At 38.1% G+C, this 23,330-nt stretch overlaps 1 protein-coding gene across 2 annotated transcripts in view; it reads right to left on the bottom strand.

The window, feature by feature from the left end:
• The window catches only part of spata18 (spermatogenesis associated 18), a 36,088-nt gene extending 13,441 nt beyond the window's left edge, over positions 1-22,647 (bottom strand). For both annotated transcript variants that reach the window (XM_028802213.2, XM_028802214.2), the window contains exons 1-5: positions 22,476-22,647; positions 18,236-18,341; positions 8,081-8,196; positions 4,008-4,126; positions 1,214-1,309 (exon numbers count right to left, since the gene is read on the bottom strand). In XM_028802213.2, the coding sequence (XP_028658046.1) occupies positions 1,214-1,309; positions 4,008-4,126; positions 8,081-8,196; positions 18,236-18,341; positions 22,476-22,562 (524 nt within the window). In that variant the 5' untranslated portion in view covers positions 22,563-22,647. The remainder of the gene's footprint in view (positions 1-1,213; positions 1,310-4,007; positions 4,127-8,080; positions 8,197-18,235; positions 18,342-22,475) is intronic.
• Between the last annotated feature and the right edge of the window lie 683 nt (positions 22,648-23,330).

Raw genomic sequence — 23,330 nt, 5'->3', positions numbered from 1 at the left:
CATTAGATGACATTTTAAAATGTTTCAAATTTAACATAAAAAAAGCATGCTTAGCATCTCTGAATGGTTTTGGTTAACACATATACTCTTCACATTAATATAATTTTCATTCTTACAGTAAATATGTGGAGTGCTGGGCTGGTGACATCACTTCAAGAGAGGCCCACTGAATCAACAGGGTAATTAAAAGGGCAAGATGAGTTATAGGACACACTCTGGACCCCATGGAGGAAGTAGTGAAAGAGAGAAGTAAAACAAAACTGAGTGCCATGAACAATTTTACACATCCTCTCTCTGACAAACTAACAGTGAGGACTTTCAGCCAACGAATTATTCAGCAGAAGTGTGTCAAGAAATGCTACTGGGGCTCCTTTATACCAACATCAATATGCCTGCTTAATGCTTTACTAGGACTGGGACAGCCAAGTCAGAATTCTTGCTTTATAGTCATTCTAGTGTGTGTTCAGACCAAAGTTTGTGCATATTTATTTATTTACTTATTTACTTATTTACCTACCTATTTATGTAAAGTTAGTGCATATTTATTTATTTACTTATTTACTTATTTATCTACCTATTTATGTATTTATTTATTTAAAGAACTTCTGTAAAAATTTCCCCCTGGGGACAAATAAAAGTTCTATCTATCTATCTATTTATCTAATAATATTAATTTCTAGTGATACATTAAACAATATTGTTAATTGCAGCATTTCAGATATTGTACTTAACCTGAGAAAACTTAAAATTTGTGTGTAAAGATTAGACTAACAGGATTAAACTGAAATAAAAAAATTTAAAATGAAAATTTACTGGTAGCTTGTTAGACTTTAAAACATGAGTACTGGTCAAGTATTTAATCCAAATTTAAAGAAAAAAAAAGTACTGTACAACCTTAACAATAAGCAATCCTGCTTTCATACTATGGATTTAACAGACTGTTCATGCATTTTCTCTTTTTAAAAAGATTCATTTTTATATCTGATTGTGTGGTCTTAAAATTTATCCAAATTCCTTACTTAGTATAATAATAAGATGAACTATCCTTCAATAATTTTCACTCATGGAATGTTTATATTATGACTCAGGTCTGACAAGAAAATAAGTCTGAGTGTAAAATCAGCAACAGTGGCATGTAAATAACCATCTGAATCAGGAGATAACAATGCAACATCTTTAATAAAGCAAAAAGTATCACAGAACTTTCACATACTCTGCCTTCAGCTGAATAATTTCATCTTCAGTTGCAAGAAGAGTTGTTGCGGACTTGTTTCTTGTCTCATCAAGGTCTAATTGTGCATCATCTAATCTGCAGTTAACAACAGAATTTAGACAAAAAATACTGTTTATTTAAAAAAAAAGGATACCAACAGGAAGGATTCACATTTTAAACTTAATGGAACATAACTAAACAAACAAACAGATAACAAGGGATGTTGCATTTAAGGATGCATGATGGCAAATCACTGTAGCCACTGACAACAAAATGGTCGTTTTGGTTTGCACGCATTACTGCATAATAATAATTGGTTGAAATAAATAAACACATACATGAAATTTAAATACATTTTTTATAGGTATGGGTTTAATAACAGTTCAACATGGCATAGTTAAGACAGTTCTTAGACATTTTAATGGACTGAAAATCCAAAGAAAATTAACAAAAAAATATAATAATTAACATAACCCTACCCTATCCCTACCAAGAGTTAGACTATTCTTTGTCAGTTTCAGAGCTAGCTGTAGCAATGGTCATATAAAATCCTTTTCAGTAATAAATCTGATAAATACATATTGCATGCTCTCCAGAAATGCAAGACATTTTTCACAAATTGGTCAACTGTTCATGTAATATGTTTCTTGTGTGTATACAGGGACAACAGAAATGCCATGTGGGAGGTGGGGTAGATATTTAAAGGACAGTTCAGCATGTTGATTCTGCCTTGAATGGAAGACTACATGCTAAAAGCTTCTGTTCAGTAACCCTTGTGGGAGATCACAGATAAAGAGAAAACGACAAAGCCCAAGATACTTCCCAAAAGAGACACTTCTATGACTACAGCTGCACACAATACAACTAATATAAAAATGACAATTTCTGCTGAAGCCAACAATAAACCAATAGTCACATTTTCCAAAAAACTTCTTTTACTCGTTGCAGAGTTTATATTTGTTATATCCATGCTCTTTCTGCCAAGGCTTACAGTTTATTCTTTCAGAAGCAACAGCCCTAAAATGGAACCAACTCATAATTTCATGCTAGTCCAAGGTTCATTCAGGTTCACAACGGTAGATACTTGCATCTCACCGAATTAGAGTCACAACCTATCTTTGTGACTTGGTGATTTGGAATAAAAAGTTCCAGAAAATAAAAAAACGCAACAAAAACATAAGTAGAATACATCAACGCCACAAATGACCCAGGCTAGCCAAGTATTGTTGGTGATTTAAGGGTATAAGTCTGGCAGGTGTCCTTAGAGCATGAAAAGAAATAATGACCTTATTATGATACTTAGATGTAATTAACTTTTTAAACAATATATTGAAGCATCATTGAAACTGAGCAGCATGGTGGTGCATTGATAGGGTTTGTGTCTTGGGTCCTCCCTGTGTGGAGTTTGCTTGTTCTCCCCGTGTCCACATGGATTTCCTCCGACTGTACAAAGACATGCAGGTTAAGTGAACTGGCATGATAAATATGGCCAATGTGTGTGTCTGATGTGTGGGTGTATGTCACCCTGCAATGGACTGGCGCCATGTCCAGGGTGTGTTTCTGCCTTGATCCCTGTGGTTGTGGAGACAAGCAAACGACACTGGTCTGGATTAACTCGGTTAGAAAATGACATGACATGTACAAAACATTTGAAACATTTATTCAATTTGCCCAGTCTAGTTCAGAATCATGGGGGATGGACCCTATCCTTTGCAGCACTGGGGACAAAGTAGAAACCAACCAGGAGAGGAACAATAGTCAACACAGGGTACCCTACCACACTCACTAAAAACCAGCCAGTTCACAGTTTCCAAATAATCAAATAATATAAAATTTATATAAACACACACAAATATATATATTGTGGCGGATGACCGGAACCCTTACCTGACTGCGATGCCCTGATTGTGGAAGGACCGGAGGAGAGAGTATTTTCAGGACAGTTCCTCCCCCGGGCCAACAGAGGGCAGTCCTTTGGGTTTCCAGTGGGGCCACGGGTCATGAGCATGGGAGTGCAACCCTGCTGGGCCCGTACCACTGTTAGGGGGCACATGGACATTTACAGGGCCCTATTTGGCCGCACTTCCGCCACACCCAGAAGAGCAGCCGGAAGATGCTCGTTGGGCACCTAAGAGTCCTTCCGGGTGCCCTCTAAAAAGGGGCCAGAACCCACCATTCTTTGGCCAGAGTCGGGAGGAAGAGGACAAAGCCTGAGGAGGAGTGGAGGTGAATGGACTGGTGGCAGAGAAGCGACTGTTGTTGTACTGGTGATATGTGCAATTGATCCTGTAAATAAACCGTGTGTTGGGTATATATATATATATATGTGTGTGTGTGTGTGTGTATGTGCGCGCGTGTGTGTGTGTGTGTGTGTGTGTGTATGTATATACGTAAAATGTATATTTAGAATTTAAAAGGAACACGAAAAATAAAAATCTACACAGACAACAGGAGAATATGCAAGTTTGACAGATGTAGTAACTGGCCACAGGATTCAGAACTCAAGACGTTAGATCTATGGGGCAGCGGCACTATCAACTATGCCATTCTAATTTTAAAACATAAAATGCAAAGGTATTTTGTAGAATATTAATGAAATTGCTAAAGCATTCAGCATACAGTATGCAGAAAGAATCTGAAAAAGACCAAAACAGACACTAAATAAAAACTTTAGTCTAAACAAGCCAAAATGTTCTTCTAGGTGAGTATAAAAATAGTCTGGCAATAATGACAGATTGATTGGTCTTGTTTGGTTTACTTATCTCAAGAAAAAAAAATTGTATTTTTGTCTTACTCTTGTTTAACTGCATCCAGTTGCATCTGTGCTGAATTTAGTTGGGTCTCCATTTTTTTTATTTCATGCTCATGGGAAATAGAAAGCTCTCTAATCTTCATGTCCTTCTCTTTAGACTCCTACAAACAAAAAACAGAATTAGCTAAGAGACAAACCAGTCCTGGGTGGTTCAAATCCATCTCATGGCAGACTCACACAACTAGACTCATTCATACACGGCCAGTTTAGAGGTGATAACTCAAGCTGAAATGCATCATTTTAAAATGCTGAGGGAACTGAAGTGCCTGTAGAAAAGCCCATGAAAACATGGGAAGAACATGCCGACTTCACACAGACAGTGCTTAGGTAGGAGCTTCAACCTGGGACACCACAGCTTTTCTAAATTTGTTTTGCATAAAAGAGTGTATGTTTGTGTGAGAGTGTACTCTAGCAGTTTTTGTAACCATTTTAACTGAATATAGGGTCAAATACAGAGGTATCCATTCAAGAAGGAAGGAATTAGGAAAAGGTGGTATCTCGTGCCCTGCAGCTGACTGGCACCTGCTTCAGGGTTAGTTCATGTGTTGAACCTAATGCGCTTAGGATAGGCACCAGTTCTTCTGACCATTAATTGCACAAATGAATTAGACAATGAATGGATAGAGGAAGTTTCAAGCAAGGTAGGAATATTTCCGATTTATTCAATAACAGCTTATACACTGATTTAGTGATCAAAACACATAATTTAACAAAGAAAATGAACCTCAAATTGTAGAATTACAGTATTAAAAAAAAGTCCTATTTAGGGATGCACAGTATACCACTACTGGAAAAGAACAGAAAACCCCAAATTTAAAAAATGGTACAGTGCCAGCATTTTAGGATTTTCAGTACAGAAAGTAAATGTCAGCTTTCTTCTCAAACCCCCGATCGCCATTTCCCTCAACACTCACTATTGCAGTTGTGGAAAAAAGTCCATTTAGTAGACTTCATGAAACAAAAAACTTGTGTGCAATCAAAACTTCAGCTTGTTACTTCAATCCAATCAGGACACACACCCCCACTAACCCATTGTTTTGATGTGATATGTGATACGGACTTCATGGCTTTTAAAAGGGAAGCAGTGGAAGGAGGTGAGCAGTTGTGTGGTGCAATAAGATGGGGAGTTATGGAGTTATCTGTTATTTCCTTTGTAATCATTTTGTTACTGGTACTGAGGTCCAAAAGCTGGTATTGATACCAAAGTCAAACTTTTTGTACCACTCCATCTCAAGTCCTATTATTATAACAGTCTTAACAACTAATGCCAAATTCTACCAAATGGAGAAGCATACTATATAAATAGTGCTGAAATCCATAGCAGAAACAAGCTACAGTGAAACCCACCATTGTAATCACCATTTCTCTGGCCAACTATGAAAGCCTGGCAAGTAAAAGTTGTCTTAAGGGAAGCAGTTCAAGTACCCTGGCATCAATCTTTCAGACTAAACACTTTCAGAAGTGGTGCAGAAGCAACTGCGTGTACTATAGCTGACTGTTTTCCTGGGAGGCCTGTATGGAAGCAGCCAGGAAACAGGACTATATATGGGGACCAGGTAAGTGTCTTTACATGATTTAATAGCTCCTGGGCATCTCCTGTACAACCAACTAGTGTCAGCAAAAAAAAGGTCTTAAATGGCTGCAGGTCAACAGGTGGCAGTGCTACCTGAACTTGACTAATGTCACTTAAGGAATAGATCTGATATTGACCTTCAACACCACGGAGTTTGGATAAAACAGACACATACTATTCAAAAACAAAAGTTATGTTATTCACCCAACTCCAATCTGCAAAAAATAAGGTAGTCAAAATAAATCACTGTAAAATATGCAAGCATATTAAAGGTAATTAATATATTTAGTTTTCAATTAATTTTACACATTACTAGATTAAACTATTCCTTACCTGCAGTTAACAAAGGTTACAATGGTACACACAAAGAAGTACAAACTTAAGTAAATCAAAAAAATTTCCAAAATGTATACAGGACAACACGGTCAGAAATTACAGTTTTCATCATGATTTTTGGATTACTTTAAATATACTGCTCAAAAAAATTAAAGGAACACTTTTTAATCAGAGTATATACCATCAAGTCAGTGAAACTTCTGGTATATTGATCTGGTCAGTTAAGTAGCAGAGGAGGTTGTTAATCAGTTTCAGCTGCTTTGGTGTTAATGAAATTAACAACAGGTGTACTAGAGGGGCAACAATGAGATGACATTTTTCTCTCCTCATCTTTTTTGACTGTTTTTTCACAAGTTTTGCATTTGGCTACGGTCAGTGTACCTACTTGTAGTACATGAGGCGATACCTGGACCCTACAGAGGTTTCACAGGTAGTCCAACTTCTCCAAGATGGCACATCAATATGTGCCATTGCCAGAAGGTTTGCTGTATCTCCCAGCACAGTCTCAAGAGCATGGAGGAGATTCCAGTAGACAAGCAGTTACTCTAGGAGAGCTGGACAGGGCTGTAGAAGGTCATTAACCCATCAGCAGGACCGGTATCTGCTCCTTTGGGCAACAAGGAACAAGATGAGCACTGCCAGAACCCTACAAAAATGGCCTCCAGTAGGCCACTGGTGTGAATGTCTCTGACCAAACAATCAGAAACAGACTTCATGAGGGTGGCCTGAGGGCCCACCGTCCTCTAGTGGGCCTTGTGCTCACTGCTCGGAACCATGTAGCTTGATTGGCATTTCCCATAGAATACCAGAATTGGCAGGTCCACCACTAGCACCCTGTGCTTTTCACAGAGGAGAGCAGGTTCACCCTGCGCACATGTGACAGATGTGAAAGGGTCTGGAGAAGCCGTGGAGAACATTATGCTGCCTGTAACATCGTTCAGCATGCCTGGTTTGGGGGTGGGTCAGTGATGGTCTGGGGAGGCATATCCATGGAGGGACCCATAGACCTCTACAGGCTAGACAACTGCAACTTGACTGCCATTAGGTATCGGGATGAAATCCTTTGACCCATTGTCAGTCCCTGTGCTGATGCAGTAGGTCATGGGTTCCTCCTGGTGCACGATGATACCCGGTCTCATGTGGCGAGAGTGTGCAGACAGATCCTGGACGATGAAGGAATTGATATCATGACTGGCCCCCATGCTCGCCTGACCTACATCCAACAGAACACCTCTGGGACATTATGTTTTGGGCCATCTGACGCCATCAGGTTGCACATCATACTGTCCAGGAGCTCAGTGATGCCCTGGTCCAGATCTGGGAGGAGATCTTCCAGGACTACATCTGTTGTCTCATTAGTAGCATGCTCCAACATTGTCAGGCATGCATACAAGCATGTGGGGGCCATACAAACTATTGAATACGATTTTCACTTGCTGCAATGAAATTTCAGCAAAATGGACCAGCCTGCCGCATCATTTTTTCACTTTGATTTTTGGAGTGTCTTTGAATTCAGCTCTCTGTAGGTTGATAATTTTCATTTCCATCAAACAATGTGGCATCCTTTCATTCCTAACACATTACCCAGTCGATATCAGTATATATATCCAGCATGATTTTTTTCCCATTGAGATCTGATGTGTTTTCAAGCAGTTTGAGCAGTTTACTTTTATTTTTTTGTAAGAATGCTATCTGATTTAATTGATTTAATGTTCTTTCTTTGCCTGACAAATAGACATGAGAAGGTAACTGTCACTTGCAAGTGTATGTCTGGAAAATAAGACATTTACACGAAACTGACTAGCTGACTGCTAGAAATATCTGCTTAAAATTATGGAAGAAGTACTGAAGATTATTAAGTTTCTTTTTCTGTGTTATGCCTTAAGTACTGAATGTACAAGGGTTCCACCACATTTCTTTTAACTTGAGAAGAAAAACTAAGAAACCGAGCACAGTGACCACAGATCCTTCCAAAGCAGACTATGTAATCCTCAATAATTCACTTACCTTCATTGCGACATAAATACACAAAAATGCAACTCTCATGGTAACTTGCCCTTTCACAATAAAATATGTTTTGAATGGTGAGCTCCATCAAAAGCACCAAATAATAATGAGGTGGACAGATTAACATGAGCTATATTACCTGAATAAGACTGAAACTTGTGTCACTTGTCACTCCTGAAGATGCTATGGAAAAGCAAGATCCCAGCCATGGTAAGAAACGTGATTTGAGGGTATCTACACCAGCATAATGGCCCCCTGCAAATAAAAAAAAAATACATAAATACTAGAAAAAGGACAGCTACAGTAAACATCTAAATGAAGCCTAATCATTATCTACTTGATCTTTAAAGAACTTCAACCAGATTTTCATTATTTTTTATTTTATGCAATAAATAAGCTAATCAGAATTTTTATGTTTATATTTAAACAATAACCTGCAACCGGTAATGTGAAAGTGAGCTAACACAGCCAGCACCTAAACTCAGGCTCAACAGTATAAGCTTGCCAATTTTGTTTCTAAACTGCTCTCATTTTCCACATCTGTTGTTCAGTTTCTACCAATGTCCTTGGAGAAGCCCCTGAAAAAGTCAGTGAGGAGACTACAAGTGTCCGTCCTATCAATTTATTTTCAAATCTACTTACTGCAGCAGTATACAGCATCAGTGTGCTAGAGCCTCTCCTAATATCATTATGCACATGACAGAAAACAAGGCTGAAGAAGGTGCGAGTCCACTGCAGGGCATACTCATGCACATGCCAACACTCACACCTGTTCACCCCTCCAGATGTGGGAGGGAAATGGAGCTATCTGCACAAAAATTCACACAAACTGTAAGTAGGCAGTATCTGGGCCAGGATTTCAAGGCCAGGACTCTACTGATCTGCTAAGCAGCACTACTAACCACCGAGTTACCCTGTCATCCTTTTACTATGTTTCTTTTTTAAAAAACTAAATTGAAGCACAATCTATTTATTATTCATTTGTCAGTCAGTCATTTTCCAACCCGCTATATCCTAACACAGGGTCACAGGTATTATTCATTTGAGTAAATGAATTTATGAGCAAACATTGGATTGGTACAAAATGTAAAAAATTTACCATAAAATCTGGTGTTCTTAATAAAAGCTGAAATTGTCTGGATTTAAATACATACAATAAAAAAACAACCTTCTTGAATATACTAAATACAGTCTGACATTTAATATTTTCCTAAAAACACTCCACTCAAAAGGATTGCCATATACACATTTTAGCCATTACATAAACAAGAACTAAACTCTGTTTAATTGGAAGGACAATAAATTAAACCATTTTCTCTTATGCGATATGTTGTGGTTAGCATTCCTGCCTCATAGCTTCAGGGTCCTGGGTGTAGCCCGATCATTGTTTATGTGGTGTTTGAAGGTTCCTGCAGTGTCTATGTGTGTTTTCTCCCTTTAAAAATTGACCAGATACATTCATTGACCACTTTAAATTTCCCCTATATGAATGTGTGTACGAATGTACTCTGAGATGGACTGGTACCCCATCCAGGGTGGAGGGCTCTCTGCAACCTAAAATGGATAAGCTGGTTGGGAGGTAGAATGGATGGGCAATGTTTTAGATTTTTTACTTTTATTTTTTATGAAATAAATGTATATTGTAATGAATGATTTTATTATATTGGGATCGTTTTTATTTTTAAGGGTCACAATTCTCTTCTGTATCATTACTACCAAAGAACAACAAAAAATAGAAAAAAGAAAGAAAGCAAGAAAACCAAGACAGCAGAGTGACAGAAGTAACTAAAAACAGGCTTTATGGCCAAAATCTTATATATACTGTATTTATTGTCACACACATGCACTTGGGAGGCAGTTGATGGGCATAACTGGACGTAAAACAGTGAGTCAGGGGTTGACATTGCACACTAACACCTTCTCTCCTTCTAGAAGGCAAGACAAACTTAGCCCTAACCAGCTTCCTGATTCCTTCCCAGACCACACTCTCTTGCTGACCTCACTTCTGCCTCTTCCCTCCTGGACCTGCCTATTCCTTTACACCAGCTATAAAAACTCAACTTCTATTCTCTTGTTTCAGTCCCATCATATATATAGTGTTATATTTAGTGTTAGTGTTCACCAGGGGGCACTCCACTTCCCCAAACACACAACACAAAGGCTCAGACAAGTATAACATGAACAAGAGGATTCCCCATGAAGTGTTTCCCACAGCACAGTCAAGGTTACACAGCAGCACACAGCAATACTCTTCAGCTTCTCTATGTAATTCTCTGTCTTCTTCCTTTTTGCGTCTGCCTCCTCCGCTCCTCCCAGCAAGCTTTGTCCTCCTTCCTCCTGGATCTAGCTTCTGGAGTTCAGGCAACCAACTTTTTTTATGCTACACCTAGAAGCACTTATATATAAACTCACCTGAAAAGTGTCATAAAGGGATGGACATGGTCAGCAACAATACTCAGGTAGGCTGGACCAAAATCCCTGAGGAATATTTCCAGCACCTCATTGAATCTATGCCACAAAGAATTACAACAATTCTGAAGGTAAAAGGGACTCCAACACGGTACTAGCAAGATGCACCTAATAAAGGGTCCAATGATGTACATATATTATACATACACACACACACACACACGCACACGCACACACATTCATATATATGCACACACACACACACACACGCACACACACAGACACACACACACATTTTAACGTTATTAGAGCTGAATTTGAAAAATACTACACCACTGTCATGTTTCTTTAAGTACTGCAGAGTCTTCTAATGGTTACTCAAATTGTGGAAGCAGTGGCAAATTTTATTTCACAAATTTTATTTTACTATATCTGTTGGCAGTTTTTTTTTTATTAATTAATTAAATAAACTAGCGCATTTAATCTGGTTTATCCTTGCAATAAGCATATCATCAGTATTCTGTGGACTTCCAGGCATTTCTCACTGTTATCACCACAATGAAAGGCAGTGCAGGTGTCTCTGCTGAGGAATCACTCAGTGTGTCCCCTCCCAAAAAGGCATGGCTTGGACAGGAACCTAGCACCTTGGGATTACAAACTTTGAGTCCTACTGTTCAACTAAATGGAGACCTCTCTACAGGAACTTTTTGCTTCACAACAATCACCACTCTCTCAGCTTCAGTGTTCTTGCTGCCAGTTACTTTTTTCCACTCCCTGAGTGAATCAAATTCCGGCATTATTTATATCACTCAGGGTGCCACTGCCCCTCCCAGTGTCTATTCTTCATGAGATGGCAACACTGGAACATAACTAGGACATTGTGATTACAAGCAACAAGTTCTTTATCTTAGTTAAATAGAGACTTCTGTTCAGCCAGTCTGGCTGCTTGGCCATGACAGAGCTTTGTGTGCAGCAGCAAACACCCCTCTCCGTTCCAGTGCACATGTGCCAATGGTAAAAACTGGATAATGAGTTTCATTGTTGTGTTCATGTGAGATGAGAATTTTTGGAGATACCACTTGTGACGTTTCATCTTCCTACTTTGTTGAATTCACATTAATTTATTTTCCTCATTTCAAGAGGAAAATGAAGTTGCAGTTGTTTGCTACTTGGTCTTCTCAGAAACCAACAAAAGTTATAAATATTTGTGAAAATAAAAGTAAAAACTAAAAGCACTGAGCATGTACTTTACTGCTCCAAATACAATTTGAAAAGGTGAACATTAGGTCAGCTCTGCTAATTCGGGTAGCATTGCTTTCTAAGAATTATCATACTGGGAGGAATCACTTCGAAGACTGCTGACATGAAATTTTCTACTGGGAAGCTTGCAGTTCTGATGTGTCCCATAGCATATGAGCACAGCATATATATGCAGAATATAAAAAAAAAAAAAAAAAAAACACTTTGTCTGCATACTTTCAGTAAAATTGCTTTAAGTTACTCTCAAATCACAATATCTAGTGTATAATTTGCTATGATGTGTCTCACAATGCAAAAATGTTGTGCATAGTGTATATTGGTGGCATTTTAGTACTTTAGAAAACTAAATGCCTGAAATTATCAATTTTTCGTAGCTTAAACTATAGTTTTATTACATAAGTTAAACATTAATGTTATGTTTTAGCCAGCACTATTCACAGTTGGGTTTCATGTCTGTCTTGTTTAATTTTGTATCATTTAAATGTATTAATGTTTATTGTATTTATTATGTATATTTTTCAGTGTGTATGTTAGAAAAAGGGAATGGCCTTATTTATGTCCCTTGTGCTTTGTAGGTGTTCCCACAAGAGGCGGGGCCACCTGCCCATCACCCCCAGGAATGGCCCTCCTCCCTATTTATGGGAGAGCTTCCCCATGATTCCTCATGGTTCATTGAATGCGCTGGAATGGAGAGTGTTTTAGTGAGTTAATGTGCAATTGCTTTGCTTTGTGTTTTCCAGATTTTCGTCCTTGTTCTTTGTGTTTGACTTTGCCTTTCGGGTTCTGCTTTGGAGCTGTGCTTTCTGATTTTTTGAACCTCTGCTTTGTCTTGACTATGATTTTTAGATTTTGTATTGGGACTGTGTCATTTGATATTTTTGAACCTCTGCTCTGTTTTGACCACGATTTGGAATTCTGTATTGGGACTTTGTTTACTGTGTATCACCTTGCCTTTTCAGGTATATTCTTTGTGCTCTTTGGAGTTTTGTGCTTGCACAACCATTGTTATAAGATAAACCTTTTATTTTTATCAAGCTTTGTCTTGACCCTTTGGGTTTCTAGACGTGATATTCTGATGGTGTTTTCCTCCTCTAGTGGGCAATTTTGGAAGTGTTTTTGGCAGCTGTGCTTTTGAACCCAGGCAACTTCATGACAATTAAATAGGAACATTAGTCGAGATCTTTCATTCTGGAGTGAAAAACAGTTTTATGGCGTATAATGCTGCTTTTATTAATTTGTAGTTGGTGTCAAATAAGATTAAGCTTTAAGTTGCAGCCTAATTTAAATACAATGGTTATTCATTGCTCAGGGAAAGAATCAGCCACATCAGTTTTCGATATTATTAAGTGGGTTTTTTTTGTTTGTCTTATTGCATACTCTATTCAATGCAGTATATGTCAGAAAAATGGTTAAAGTAGAAAAAATATTTGTTGGTATAAAAAAAGTAAAGTAATATACATTTACATGATGACAGCATTTAAAAGTCACCTGAAGTTTTTGTGGCCTGCTAATGTTGTAGAAGCAGGAACATCCCACCCACAGATAAGTAGAAGTCTTTGAGTTACATGGAGACATGGTATTACTCCAAACTATAATCGCATAATTGCACAAATCTGATTGCTCATTTGAACAAAAAGCATGTAAATAATCTAGCCTTCTATTTCTAAAACTGCAGAATTCAACCTAGGAAGATTTGGACCAGAGACTTTCCTGACAGCATTGGGCTTAGTCATTATTCCAGGCTGGATGGAGCATCCTTTGGCTAGTATAAAAATAAAATCAACATCTGTGACAACAGATAATCATATCATACTGTAAAAACTTTAATCATCCATCAAAAAAAAAGGGTAAGTGTCTGTTCGTTGTTTGTGTGTCCAATTGCAATGTCTGTCATTCCAAAAGATGGTACATCACACATATTTTTAGTAATAAAAAGCATTGCATCTGTCATTCCAATATATGCCACATCAGAAATAATTAATGCAAATCCCATAGCAAATGACATATAACATAGAGACATCTGTATTGCATGGTGTACTGCAAATGTTAATTCTGAGGTCTACATTTATTACTTAGACTTCAACGTCTTAGATGGGTGGCAGAGCTAGTATTTTTATTTAGTCCTGAATCAACTTGAATATCAAATGAAATCACTTCAAGAGAGACCCACCAAATCAACAATCTGATTAAAAGGGCAGGTCAAGTTACGGGACACATTGTGGACCCCCTGGAGGTAATAGCAAAGGAGAGAATGAAAACAAAACTGAGTGCCATTATAAGCAATGGTGCACATCCTCTCTCTGACACACAAATACTGAGTATTTGTAGCCAGCAAATTATTCAGCAGAAGTGTGTCAAGAAACGCTACTGGGGATCCTTTATACTGTACTAACAGCAATATGCCTGCATAATGCCTCACTGGGACTGTGACAGACAAGTTAGAAATTTTCTTTCTTTTCGGTTTTCTTGCTTTACATTCATTCCACTGTGTGCTCAGACCAAAGTGTGTGTGTGTATTTATTTATTTACTTACTTACTTATGTATTTAAAGTAGTTCTGTAAAAAGCTAAATTTCCCCTATGGACAAATAAAGTTCTGTCTATATACAATTGTGAACCTTGCTCCATGATGTGCTTCAGCTAAAAGTATTGGTAATTTTTTTTATTTATTTTTAGTTATTAATAGTTTAATTGTGCATTCAGGTTTAACTTATAATTAAGCACACCTTACACAACTAGTCTGACTAGTCAAAATTCAGCTGAGCAATTGATCATAGTGTACTATATCGCTGAACAAGTGTTGGACAAGAAGTCCTGGTTCACAATTAGCATTCCAATTCATCCCAGAGGAGTTTAAAAAGGTTGAGGTCAGAGGTCTATAAAAGCCATTTGATTTCCTCCACACTGAACTTGTCACAACTAAGTCTTTTTAAACCTGGCTTCGGTCAAAGGGGCACATTCATGATGGAACAAAAAGGGCCTTCCCTAATCTGTTGCCACAAAGATAGAAGTGCACAATTGTTTAAAATGGCATTGTATGCTGTAGCATTAACAGTACCCACCATTGGAACTAAGGGGCATGGCCCAAACCCTGAAAACAGCCACAGACCTGTTTTCCTACTCCATCGAACTTTAAAGTAGGTACTGTGCAGTCCAGAAGGTAGCATTCTTCTGGCATCCGCCAAACCCTGATTCGCCCATCAGATAGTAAAGTGAGATTCTTCACTCCAGGGAACATGTCTACTGTTCAAGAGTCCAATGACGGTGTACTTTACACATCGCCAGCTATACTTGGCATTTCACACAGTTGTCTTAGGCTTGGGTGCAGCTGCTCAGCTATGGAAACCCAATTCATGAAGCTCCCAGTTCTAATGATACTTCCAGACACATTTTGCAACTCTGTTGTGAGTGATGCAACAAGAGTATAGGGGATTTTTACCCAGTATGTGCTTCAGCACTCCGTGACCCCACTCTGTAAGTCTGTGTGGGCTACTACTCATGGCTGAGCTGTTGCTTCTCCGAGGTGCTGCCACTTCACAATATTAGCAAATTCTGTAAGTTATCTTGGATAAATGCATCAGTCAAATAATAAGTAATAATAATATTATTAGGTCACTGAAGCTGCTTACTCATGAACATGCTATATACAATTGCACATGAGTAAATCATTCCTACTTTTCCTAGTGACTTGGCTTTTATTGATGGTCATTGCAAAACACAATTTTACAAAGAAGTGTATTCTTTTGAATTGAAATGAGTAATCAGTAAGAATAATGTAAAATCTGAGTATGTATTATTATCATTATTAGATGTTTATGATTTTCACTTGTCTATGTCATTCATTCAAGTATTTCTTTTTGTGTTTTTCAACATTTGTATGTTCAAGTTTGTGCACTCTTTTTATTCCATAACATTAGGCAGACAAAGTTCTAACACATCAAGTTTAACACGTTACAAACAGCAATGGCATTTACAGGCTGTACATTTAGAAGGCTTATAATAAATTGAATGTTTTTACTTTTGGAGTTGTTTTCTCTAGTGCCTGAAGTGGAGGAAAGTAACTGCTGGTACTATGCTTTGGAGGCTTCACTATTGAGGGTCGCCATTTAAAGCCTGCAGACGTGAATGTTTTTGTGTTTTGTTTTGTTTTGAGCTCCTTATGCGCAAAGCATAGAATTATTCAACTCAAAATTATATATCGAGCTCATCTGTCTCGCTTAAAACTGTCCAAAATGTTTCCAGGGCAAGATCCAACCTGCGAACGCTGCAATCAAGCTCCTGCCTCACTGGGTCACGTTTTGGGCCTGCACCAAATTAACATCATTTTGGACCAAAATTTTTAAGTGCCTTTCAGACAGCCTTAGTGTCACAATCCCTCCTAACCCACTAATAGCTGTGTTTGGTGTTCTTCCAGATGGATTTGAAATAGATAAGGACAAGCAAACTGTGATTGCATTCACTGCACTTTTGGCACACAGACGGATTTTGTTAAATTGGAAGCATCCTAACTCTCCTCTAATAAGTCAGTGGGAAACCGATGTTTTATATTATTTGAAATTGGAAAAAATCAAATTCTCAGTTCGGGGATCTGTACAGAATTTTTTCAAAACCTGGCAGGATTTAATCAATAATATTTTAGAATAACAAGAATTTTCTTTTCCTTCTCCGTTTATCTTTTTTTGCCCTATTAAACTCAATAATTTAGACATGTTTACAAGCCTTAAGTATTACTCGTTTGGCCATGCTCTCCTTCTCAGGGGTGGGGTTTGATTTGCTTTCAATCCTATTTTTTGTAAAAATTGATCTATATGTATGAAAAGATTACAATAAAATTAATTTTAAATAAATAAATAAATTGAATGTTTTTACTTTTGGAGTTGTTTTCTCTAGTGCCTGAAGTGGAGGAAAATAACTGCTGGTACTATGCTTTGGAGGCTTCATTATTGAGGGTCGCCATTTAAAGCCTGCAGACGTGAATGTTTTTGTAAAGAATTTCATAGAGTGATAGAGTGGTGGAGTGGGGGGGGGGGGGGGTGTGGTTTTGGCAAAAAAGCACTCATGTAAATGTAAATGATTTGAAGGGAATGGGGATCCTCCTTCTGTCCCCAGTGTTTTGGATCTGAGGAAACCTCTTAATGCCTCTGCTTCTCTCTCCCTGCCTTTTTGCTTCTGGTGAAGCAAGACCAACTCTCACAGCCACTGCATCTGGCACTGGCATGCATGCTTTATAGCGCTTGTTAACCATAGAGCTTCATTGAATTCTCTCTTTAACATTTCACACTTCACTGAACAAATGAGATTCTGTGGGGTTTTTTCTGTCCAGGACACCACTTCTTCAGTCGTACGTCCACCCTATTGTCAACTGCTGCACTAGGTAACTTCTGATTCATTCTTCGTTTGCCTAAAGACCCCTGTGAGTGCCATTCAGAGCATGTAAGTTATCATTATATTAATAAATAGCAACAAATGGAAAATTTACCAACCAACCAATATTATATATTTATATATATATATATATATATATATATATATTAGTTATGCTTGTTTACAGTTCATGTGCAAATTCATAATATGCTTGTATTGTGATTTGAAAAAGAAATAAAGGCATATTATGTACCACTGGAAAGATGGAAATCCTTTCTTTTTATAGACATTAGGGTTTCAATCAGTATCTTCTGTATTATTTTAGAAATAATTGTCTATATATCACTCATTGTATAAAGTTATATTGTTACAGACAGTAACAGATAAACTGATATTTGACACAGAGTATACTGGGAAATTGAGCTCAGGTCTCTCTCCTGTTCACACAAGGGTGTTTCTAGTGAGGATGGACTCCTCTTTCATCATTTTCCACTACTAAGGTCTAGTACTTCAGGATGTGTCCCCCTAAGCCTTTCAGTCAACTGCCATTACACCTGACCCCACTTTCCATTGTGTGAGTGGTGTGCATACATTGTGGCACCCAGAAGCTTATATGAACTGAGTCACAACTTTACATTGGACTGTGGGTGTGAGGCATGTGCTGGTGAACACCATACCCAGGCCTGATTCCAGAACAGATTCAAATCAAGAGCATCCATTTGGTGGTTTGTGCCACTAAATTTGCTCAGACATGATATTAATTGGTTTCTTATGCATACTGAACAATCTCTCCATTTTATTGATCTTTGCATGCTTGCTTATATCTATTCCAGGTTTTAGGGAGCCAGGCTCTCTCATGTAAGCATCAGGCACAAGGCAAGGCACAATTACTCATACCAAGCCAGTTTAGAGTCAATACTTAAAAATGAGCAAGTAATGTATTTGATTTCTCAAGGTTCAAGGAAAAAATTAATAGCACTTTCCTAAAAAAAAATACAATATTTCTTAATGTTAATCCCAATATTTATGGCTCACTGTCTCCAGATTTTTTAATAACTTCCACCATGATAAGGAGATGACAAGTAAAGTCTGGTTTACTTAAAATGGCATTTGTGCTAGTGAGTGATTTACCTTAAACTACTGAACAATACACATTCTGCTAAAGCGGGCACTGCATCTTACTGCACAGAGCTGTTAAATCAGAGCCTGTAAACTTGGTATGCTCCAATACAACAATGGTTTAAAATAACAAAAACCCTTACCTTCTCTAGCAGTTAAATTTAATATTGTAAAAAGCTGCCCTTGAACTTTGGATGTCAGCTCCAAGAGTTCACAGCACCGGTTCAGGTTCTGGTCACATGAAATAAGCTGCAAAGAAATAACCATATACATCAGTGCAATGCAAATAGTGTTTATTTCTATGGTATGAATTTACAAATTAAACAAATGATCACACTCACACAAAATTGGATTTGGAATTTCCAATAAACTTAACCCACACTTCTTTGGGAATGTGGGAGGAAAAGGGTGAGGAGAACATGCAACGTCTACCATGACAACATGCAGGTGAAGGTTTCAAACCTTGGACACTGGATCTACGAGACTGCAGTGCTGCCCACCATACTCCATAAATACAAATATACATGTACAGTAAGTAACTTTAACAATCAAGCTAATTTTTACGTTGCACAGCAAAGTCAACACCTGTGATGGTCAGAATAGTTGAAGGTGATGGATGTTAGCAGACATATAGACTTGTTTATCAAAAAACAGATTTTGTATCTCTTATAGGCAGAACACATTCTGTGATTTAGAAGAAGGCAGTAAGGGTTTTTAGGCATTTAACAAATAGGATGCATTACATGTAACCCATTAGAAGCACACTCTTAGTCATAGTGATCATTAAGAATTATGAGCAGCAGCTAAATACAGTGATTCTGTAGAAAATCTTCACCAAAAACCTTCCACGTTTCAAGAGGTATACTGCATTAAATGAATTTTATGGTCACAAGTATACAAATGACATAAAATCTTTAAAATGAGGCATTTTTGAAGAACTGGCTGTCCCTTAAAGTGCTTGTGACACACACACTTTCTGTATTTTACCAAATGGCTCATGAAGCATGCTGAATATCTTGATTAAAGGTTTTACCAAGGTTGAAAAAATCTTAACGTTCATTTGCTGCTCATGATATTTCATTTCTCTGACCCTACTGAATACCAAAATGTTCCTCACATTGGTTTCTGTATATACATCTTGTCAGCAGCAAAATGCCACACACTGAACATATTTTACCAAATGAAACTCTGAAAATTATTTGCGACAGGCTTAGTAAAGTCAAATTTGGTTAACAATTTTAGACTTTACTGCCAATATTCCAGTCAGTTGTATTGTTACAGGTTCCATGTTTGCTATGCAGTGTAAAAATGAATTTGAATTTTTACTATACTTCATATATGCCCATACATAAAAACACATACATGTTGTCACATATGAGTGTCACCTTCCATGCTCATCTGAGCACTACCACTCTGGAACACCAGGGGGCGTGACCACTGACTTTCTTGTCTCTCGTCATCCACAGCTCAGAGAAGACGCCTACTGAGAGGAAGCTGAACACACCCCTTCTGATCCAGGAGTTATAAAAGCAAGACACACCAAGAAGGAGGCATCCCAATCGCTATGGAGCTCCGACCCTAAAGCTGCACCAGAGCCTGAAAGAAAGCGGGATGGCCCAGCTGGCACCCCAACATTTCTTCTTGACTCCGGTCATACCCTCAACCGAGTATATATATTATATATATATATTATATATATATATTATATATATTATATATATATATATATATATATTATATATATATATATTAATATATATATATATATATATATATATATATATATATATATATATATATATATTATATATATATATATATATTATATAAATATATATATTATATCCTATTTGCCTTTCAAGTCCAGGGCCTCATGGATCTGATGCCTACAATGGAAGTGCTGTTTACAAGGGATATATACACATTAAGTTTTAAGGCAAGTTATTTCACAAAGTCAACTACAAATCAAGCCACAACCAACACAAAAATAATGTGAAGTCATTTCTTTTGCACAGCCATTGTACAATGCATCTGATTCAGACAAGTATATTTACAAAGAAAAAACAAAAAACTTGGTTTTCACTAGTCCTCTAAACTACAAATTCCAAATAAAAACTGTGTTACATAACTAGTGCTGTTTTTCCTTTGCATTTCAGAGGTGAATGTAGTGCAAGTGTGAGTGAGTGTGCGTACACATTGGAGTGCGTCCCCAGATAGTCTGGTTGTTTCCTGCCAGCTACTGCAATTGTAATTGGCTCAGGCACACTGCAGAAATTTTAGAAAATTAAAACAAATTATAAAAGCAACAGTTTGTACTAATTTCAGGTTAAAGTTGAATTAAACATTTTCTCACAGAATTCAGTGAAATCTTTGCTTTTAAATGGCTTTATGACAAGGACTTCTTTGGCAAGAAAACAAAATCACCTGGTTAAGGAACTCAACGTTTTCTAGGCATTTTATATATAATATTGCACAAAAATACAAAGTATACTTTAGAGATACAAGAAGAAATGTATCAGCATGCATTTGTAATATGGGAAAATTCAGTGAATTTTCTTTTTTAATTTGTGTTGTGGGAATATGCTAAGAAAAAAAGTCCAGTCAAAAGTTAACATTTCTAGTTTTCTTAGCAAGGAATGTACCTTTTCTTATTTTTTTTCCTAATACAGAAATGCAAACAAAAGCAATAATACCACTAGTAAGCGAATACTCTTTATTCACACATTGATTAATTTTCCATATCTGTTTATTCCAAAATAGAATCCTGACAGCGCTAAGTACAGAGCAGGAATCAACCCTACACTGGTCACCAGTGTGCTGTGTCACACACATGCTTATCTATCCAGCCATCTAAGCATATCAAGCACAGGGCAATGACCTCCCTTGAATAAGATGCCAATCTATCACAGGGTACACTCCTGTAGTTGACAATCAAGCTAAACTGGATATCTTTTAGACACAGAGAAATTGTGCAAACTAGCTTCACATACTGACTAAACCACAATCTACACCCTGGAGTGGACAGTAGTGTGCTGCTACTGTGTGTCCTAATAGAGTCAAATCAAGTTCTAACCACAAATGCCTAGTTTCACAATTTTTAAAATTTTTCTGTTGCTTAGTTACTGGTGACATTGCTCTGTAGACATTACTCACCTTGGGACACAGTTTCTGTGTGAAATGAAGATTGTCTATGCATTGCCTAAATTAGATTATTGAATTTAGTTTTGGGCTGATGAAGCCTATCCAGTCATCATTATGTACAAAGTAACCTTGGAGAGGGACCAATGCACTGGACGCATATCCACAGTCACTCACTAGTCCAATTTAAACTTGTCACTCAACTGAAACTGCACATCTTTTGAAAGAAAGGCAAATCAAAACCTTTTTAGACACAGAAGAGAACATGCAAACTGCACACGGACAGAATCCAAACTGTGATTTAAGCCTATGAAGCATCGGCAACAACCATTGCACTGATCACTGACGCTTGCTTAAAATGTTAATACATATAGACAAATGACTGTTTCGTTTTTAAGAGGTTATTCAAATGAATTATTTGCATATAAAATCATACTACTCAGTGACAAGGCAGTTTAGCTTTATTAGAAGGTTTAAACCTCTGACTGTGATACTTTAAAAGTACATTACATATCAAGATGTACTTTTTAAATGTTTTCAGTGCATCCATTTACTATACTTGACCGTCTCAGTATATGTGAATGGTGACGGGCACAGACACCAACTCCGAACGGGGTAGCCGATATTTTTTATTACTACTGTTATGAGAAGTGAAACAATAAAACAAACGTCGCTTAGAAATTACAACATTGTTGTAAGAAATGTAAATAATGTGCGCGACTTCGGTTAGTATCCTACTATAGCATCACTGTTAGCGAGCGAGGTCAAAAGCACGAGTGAAGGTCAGGCTGCACAGTTCGGCGTGGTCCCGCCCCTTCCTCCTGTCGCTATTGAGCTGCAGCCACTGCTCGACAGTTTCAAAGAGAAAAGCTTATCAGTCTCCATGACAACGAGCGTCCGTAGTAACCAAACTTTTCCGGAGAATCAATGCACTTGAAGTGAGTTTCGTTGTTATTTGTGTACCGTACGTTTATTTTTGCCCATTAATTGTAACCAAAACCACCCCACCACCCCCATGGTGGTAAGTCACAAACAATACGCTTTTTTATTTTTATAAACCCCCAAAAATATAATAAAGATTCTTTTATGAGGACGCTTGTTTTCTTGCAACAATCTGCCTTCACCAAACTCGCAATTCTTATTGCTGATTTACCTTTCATTTTTCATGCAAGGTGCAAGGAAAGTGATCCACAAAGTGCTGTGACAAAGCGGGCGTCGCGCGAACTCGGGAAATCTTTTACTCACATGATAGTCCTTGTACCAGCTCTCGAGTTTATCCTGCAGGATGCTGTATGTGGAAGTGTTCACCAGTCTCCTTAGCGAGTCAGCCATTGTCGCCTCCCCCCCTCGGAAAGCGACAATCAAGAGAGATAATAGTGTCCTGCCGTCGGCGAAAGCGAAGGAGCGAATATCTGTGCCGCTGGGCGCCCTGCCTATTTATACACTGACGTGGGTTGCACTCCGATGCCACGCACGCCAAGCTCAGCTTTAGTTGTAGCAACACGCTTTCCTAACGAGTGGATTCCCTACTGATTTACGGGTGTGACGAAATACTCCCGCCGCCCCGCACGCTTCTCCTCTGCAGTGGAGGGGGTCAATGGTGAGATGGGGTGGGGGCTGCGATTGCATGCATCTGCTTGACCCCTCTCGTGTGCTGTCTATCAGATAATCTCACTGAAACCGTGGCATCTCCCCGTACCTCAAACTGCGCCCACATTCATATTTTCAATCGGTGCATCGGACCCGTTTAAACTGTGCTCGTGTCAGGATTATGCCGTGAGCGTGCATACTTTTTGCGTGGACTCCTATAAGAAAGTGTTAAAATACAATATTCCATCTGCAAGTTGCACTAGCGACCGAACCAGTTTTTCCAGATTTACCATTATTTTGTCTGTGTTATCTTTATAATTCACCCATTACACCCAGCCTAGTCCTACACGGCCGGTGCGTGTCTTTCGTGGGCTCCAAGGGCTTCAAGTGACTGTTTACCCAAACCAGAGCGCATGCCCAGTTGTCTGTATTACAGCACGTATTTCGCGGGTAGCCGTACTCTTCAGTATCGTTAATCAGGTAAAAAAGTGGAGCGCTTTAACTTGGCGA

This window comes from Erpetoichthys calabaricus, chromosome 5 (assembly GCF_900747795.2).
Source record: "Erpetoichthys calabaricus chromosome 5, fErpCal1.3, whole genome shotgun sequence".
NCBI lineage: Eukaryota > Metazoa > Chordata > Cladistia > Polypteriformes > Polypteridae > Erpetoichthys > Erpetoichthys calabaricus.
The sequence above is the reverse complement of the archived record's forward strand: the minus strand, read 5'-3'. Positions and strand labels throughout refer to the sequence as shown.